The sequence below is a fragment of the Pinus tabuliformis genome, chromosome 8 (genome assembly GCF_031772625.1).
Source record: "Pinus tabuliformis cultivar Carrire ecotype Pingquan chromosome 8, CPIR1, whole genome shotgun sequence".
NCBI classification, from domain to species: Eukaryota; Viridiplantae; Streptophyta; class Pinopsida; order Pinales; family Pinaceae; genus Pinus; species Pinus tabuliformis.
In genome coordinates, this window is record NC_142294.1 from 889872751 (window position 1) to 889878673 (window position 5923).

General features: G+C 32.2%; 1 protein-coding gene across 1 annotated transcript; it reads right to left on the minus strand.

The window, feature by feature from the left end:
• Positions 1–3906: 3906 nt before the first annotated feature.
• On the minus strand, positions 3907–5357 carry LOC149238405 (peroxidase 5-like). The gene is made up of 4 exons (XM_089369553.1): positions 5022–5357; positions 4735–4926; positions 4437–4614; positions 3907–4328 (listed from the first exon to the last, which is right to left on the minus strand). The coding sequence occupies exons 1-4, from the start codon at positions 5355–5357 to the stop codon at positions 3907–3909; spliced, it is 1128 nt and encodes a 375-aa protein (XP_089225679.1).
• Between the last annotated feature and the right edge of the window lie 566 nt (positions 5358–5923).

A 5923-nucleotide genomic window follows, 5' to 3' on the forward strand; every position in this document is an offset into this window, starting at 1 on the left:
GCGCGGCCCTGGAGGATTCCGGGAATCGCCCCGCCACCACCCAGCTGCCCGTGGGGGCGCAACCCTGGGCAATTCCGAGAATCGCTCGGATGCCCGTGGGGGCGCAGCCCTAGGCGGTGCCGCTGCAAGACTTGTCTATTTAAAATAAAAAATAAATAGAATATTTTACAAAAAAATGCATATAATATTTTGAAACAAATAATATTTTTTTTTTTTAAATTTAAATGTTTTTAAAATACAATTTAAAAAATAAATAAATTTCAAAATTTAAAATGTTTTTTTTTTTAATAAAAAATATGTTAGTTTTTTTTAAATGTTTTTTTAGTTTGAAAATAAGTATATTTTTTAAAACTTTAATATTATTTTTATTTTTATTTTTTAATATATATATATATATATATATATATATATATATATATATATATATTTTAGTTTTTTTTAATGTTTTTAATTTTTATTTTAGTAGCTTAATTTTTTTATTTTTTTTAAATCTATTTTGTTATAATTTTTATTTTTATTTATTTTTATTTTTTATGCTTTTTAAAATTTTTCTATTTTTGCTTACTTAATTTTATAGTTTTTCTAAATTTTGTTTGTTTGTTTTGTTTAGTTAATTTTTTTTATGTTTGTTTTTTTTACTCTGTTTTATATATTTGATTTTTTTATTTTTAATTTTATGTTTTCATTTATTCTTTTCAAATTTTAATGTTTTTCAGAATTATGATAAAATCTTTTACACCATTATTTTAAAATGTTGAAAATTTACCGTAGAAAAAAATAAAGTGCTATTCCAGCGTCAACATTTTTCAATTTGAGGGTGTTTTTTGCACAATTTTTGCACATAAAAATTTGGTTTTACTGGCATTTTTTAAAAATGTTGAAAATTTACCCTACAAAAATGTCATCATTCCAGTATCAACACTTTCATTTTCAGGGTGTTTTTTGCACAATTTTTGCACAAAAAAATCGTTTTCACTGCCATTTTTAAAACATGTTCAAAATTGACCCTTAAAAAAACCATCATTGCAATATAAACACTTTTCCTTTTTAGCACTGTTTTTCATGTTTTTTCGGGGTTTTTTGGCCAGAGTTCCCGTTTTGAGTTTATAGTTCCCATTTCAAAGTTTACATTGTTGAAGGATGACAATGGTTCTTTTTATAGCATTTCTTTTAAGTGTGCCGATATCGATAGCCAAGAAGAAGCAATAAAGAAGAAATTGCAAGCATTAAGTACAAACATAATTTGCAAGAACGTGAAGCAATATTGAATTCAAATAATGTTAACCCACAATCAAGAAAGGAGAATCTCCATCACTATTTTATGGTAAGAAAAGTGAAGATGAAATTGCATCAACAAATGAACAAGCATGGACCCTTTAGCAAGAAATAAAAAATGAAAGATGTGTTATGAAATGGTGTGTGGTAGAAAATCCAAACAATGTTATAAGCCTAGCTGACACTGAAACCAACATGAATGTCAATTAAGAGTATGTTTGTGTCTTATGAATTGTGCTATAGGATATTTTGTGTGTTTATTTTATAGTTGGAATTAAGGGGGAGTGTTGAAAAACATTAATTCCAACCACCTGCGTTAAATGCATTGAGTCTAGTTTCTTGTCAAGAATTCAAAAGATTATATTGAGACTTCTGTAGACTTCAAATAGCTTCCTTAAAAGCCACTGACAACTAAAATCTAGAAACTTCATCAACATGTATAAAAGTCGTTTGATGTGAATGTAAAGTTAAAATTGTGTGTTGTATTATTTGTGTTTTCTGATCGACAAATGATTTGATGAGAGGAGAGTGCGGTTCTAATGGTCGGAGTCAGATAGGGACGTGATTAAGAGTCTATGTAAATAGATACTTTCAATGTAAACTTTTATCTATATCTATATATATATATATATAATCAGAGGTGATTCATATTTGATAACCTGTTTTGATTATTTTATTCAAATACTTGACATGGTTGGTTGTGGTTTATCAGATTTCTATATGTTTTTAAATTTATAATTAAAATAAATGTGTAGATTGAGGTAATGTGATGCTAACAACAAAATCTGGAGTGTGACAATACAGATAAATTCATAGTGTAAGGGCGCAAGGCCGATCGTGACAACTAAGCTTGTGAGCACGCGTAAGGCGTGGAGTTTGAAGTCACTGAATGTGAGGAAATCGTCAGGGATGACAGGATGATAGTGGGAGCGGAAAAGAGTAACGAATATCTCAATAAGAAGGATGAGGAAATAGGTAGGTTTCTTGTCTTACAAATAAGGAGTCTTATACATTAATTTGGTGTAGTTTTTTTTTGTTTTTTTAACAACGCGAGGATAGATAATTGCCAGACCTAATCTAAGAAAGCCGAAACTCCATTTAGTGGGGAGTCTACTCCTTGAGCCACAGAACAATATACTCAATGTGATTTGAAACCTGACCTAATGGGTTTTATCTAGAGAACCACGTAGCCTCACGACACATCACTATATAATATGGTATAGTTTTTATTAGATAATAGATAATTAATTTTTTTCAAAAAAAAATTGAGAATGAAAAGTATTTGTGAAAATTTATATTCGCTTATCGGTATTAAAAACTTTAACTTTATTGGGAAAAAAAAATAACATGAGCACTCAATTACACAAATTTAATTTTTACTACTAAAATTAAAAGTAAAAATTAAAATTTTATATTGATAGGGAAAAGGTTACTTCAAAGAAATTAGACGCTGAACTATAAGACCTTAAGTCAATAATAAACGAAATATCAGACCGATTAATTGAGAGTTTAACATAGCCCAATAAAGTCAGGGGATAAACGGATGAGAATTAAGTGGGTAAAATTTAAGATTAATAGTGTTATTATCAAAATTAGGGTTGAGATAAGATTTTTCATGATTTTTTTTCATATTTTATAACAATTATTAAATTTTATTTAATAAATCTTAATTGAAGCTTTTTTTTCTTAATCTTATTTCAGCTTTACTCTATGGATAAATACATATTTACTAATTTTATATTTATTTCCAAATTATAAATAATTACTCATGATATTTTAAATAAATATATTTTAATCAAATATTTAAAATAACCTTTTAAAAAAATCAACTGAGTAATTAAAATATTTTTTTCCTCAATTTAAATAAGATAGAAAAAGGTTAATATAGTCTCAACTAAAATGTTATTTTTCTATTTAAATTTGCCATAATAATAAAAATAAAAGAAGATAAATATATTTTTACATTATTATATAAAAATATAATAATGAGAATTTTAAATTAGTTTAATAAGAATTTTGTAAATTATTTTTATAAGAAATATAAAATAACAAATAAAATAAAATTAATTCTTTTAAATATCTAAAAATTATAGTGAATTTATTTTATAAATTTGAATTTTAAAAGGATTGAATTGTAAAAAAAAAAAAAATAGGTTATTTTATAAATTTGAATTTTAAAAGGATTGAATTGTAAAAATAAAATAAAAAAATAGGTAACTAATAATCTTATAGACTATTTTTAGTTTCATAAACCTTAAAATATCATTTCATTTCACAAATATTAACTCTAAATCTTATAAGGGAAAATTATTTATAAACAGATGGCTGATGCCACAGAACTGAACACACGTTACTCAATAATCGACCCTTCACTTAAAAAATCGAATACAAAGATTTTATTAAGAGGAAAACAAATACCAAGAAAGAACTCTGGCATGCATGATCACTCATCAAATGCGAAGACTTTCTTCTTAGAGCTAACTAAGAGGAAAACAAATAACAGCTAAAACTCCTGAGAGTACTACGTGTTTTATTGGTGAAAGAAGAATATAAGAATGGTGGGGGTTATGCAGCAAACATAGCGAGGGAGATGAATTATTTTAGATCTCAAATAGCTTATGAGCACTTAAATTAGATGTTGATGACCCTGCAGTTGTACCGGATTTCTCCCTGATTCCCACTTAATACGCTGATCTTTCCCATCTTAACCATCGCTGCACCAAAACTTAGCTGCCACCTGCGCAGGTTATAGCGCCCCGAGTTTGCATTCACCACATTGTTGGTGTTTGGATCTGTCAACAGAGTTGCATCGGAGGTAAACAAACCGCGATTCCTTTTCAGCTCGTCGTAGTACACATTGTCTAGGCTGTTGGGCGTCATAATCTGCATGGGAACTGTCGTTTTCACGTTGCTGGGGCTTCCTTGGGGACAGCGTGCCTTGAGCATGTTAGCATAATTAGGATCCAGAGATGGGTCCGTCTGAAAAGTAGCGTTGAAGTTGTAGAGCCTGCTTACCAATGAGGAGCAGTGAGACACGCCAATTGTGTGTGCTCCTGCATGCACCCACCCACAGGTGAACATTGAACACCACATTACCACTGGGACTGGTCTTTGTTTGCAATAGAGTGTGTTAATAAACATTCACAATAATTAGTACGTACCAGAGAGTATGACCATCTCTTCCTGTGAGAAACCTTTGGCTGCAAAGATTTGGGTTAGCTGCTTTACATTGAAAAATGGGGGAGGTAGGTTTCCCACGATATCTGAAGCGCGTGAAATTCTTCCATCCCTCCGTCCGGCCGGAACATCCCAACTAAGACCATACCCATATGGAGATGCCTGCCAACATTTATGAGAAAATCAGTGGCCTTCCAATATTGCGTACCGGTTAGTTTGTAGGTATTTGTGGTGCAGGACTTTTGCAACAAAATTGTGAGCGAAAGAAGACAATATAATTACCAGCTTTGCGCTATCTCTGGCAGCAAATGCGAGGATGTCTGCGCAAGAAACAGTGTTTGGGCAGACCTCCTCTAATCTTGATTTCGCTGCATCAATGACATCAAATCCGTGAAGACTCGGATTGTTAGCTGGACTATCCTTCTCTGCGGTGTTGTTGGCAGTGGAGTCTATGAGAACAGACCCATCGCATCCCTGAAAGAAATAGGTGATAAAGTATTAGCAGAGGCAGGAGAAAATGTTGATAAATTTACGTATGGTATGATGGATTAATAAGTATTGCGCCTTACCCTGACGAAACAATCATGGAAATGCATTCGAATGAGTCCAGGAGCTACTCCACTGTTTTTCATGTATGCATTTCGCACTGCCTCAAACACAATGGATTCTGCACCTGGACAACTCCAACGGTAGAAACCCACTCTAAGTTGATCACTATAAAAACCCGGTGCTTTAGACTCTCCGCTATAAAAACCCGGTGCTTTAAACTCTCCATTTCCTAGGGTCTGACCACCCACTATTTCATTAACAACTCCAAGGTCTAAGCTTAGTGCAACGGCAGGTAAGGCCCAAAATATTAGGAGGAGGAGGGCTGATTTACAGTGCTGATGATGAAGCTTAGCCATGGGCGTTTCAAGACACTAAAAATGGAGGGGCAAGGAGAATTGATGTTAAGCGGTAGCACTATAGAAGGTTGAGAAAGAAACGAGTATGAGAATTTGATTGTGAAGGTATGTATTTATATGGATGGATGGGTATTGTACTTGTGGATGCAGGGTCAATTCTCAGTGGGAGAGTTTAGAATCGTGAAAAGTGAGAGATATCAGGTAGGAATTGGTCTTGGTAAGGCGAACATGGTTTCCAGTTTGGATATAGATAGAACACCATCCTCACATATTATTTTATACAACAAGGCCATCACATATCCGATTGTAGAGGTGCTCTATAATTGGAAAGATAGAACGTGCGAAGGTTTGGATTTAGAGAAGACGTGATCATCACATAATCTTTCGTACAGCTGCTCGATACAACGTGGTAAGCTCGTTGCGATATGATGATTATTATTTTAACAACTTGCACCACCATGCCTATCTTTGTTCGAGGGTCATCCGGTGAATAATAAAAAATGCTGTTTTGATTTAGTTCTGCTCAAATGTCAACCACTGCGGACTAACGCCAAATGATTTACGGA

Coding starts and splice junctions, on each gene's coding strand:
- LOC149238405 (XM_089369553.1), bottom strand. CDS start 5,357: ATGGCTAAGCTTCATCATCAGCACTGTAAATCAGCCCTCCTCCTCCTA. Junction 4,615..4,734: donor CCAGAGATAGCGCAAAGCTG/GTAATTATATTG, acceptor AAATGTTGGCAG/GCATCTCCATATGGGTATGG. Junction 4,329..4,436: donor AGAGATGGTCATACTCTCTG/GTACGTACTAAT, acceptor GGGTGCATGCAG/GAGCACACACAATTGGCGTG.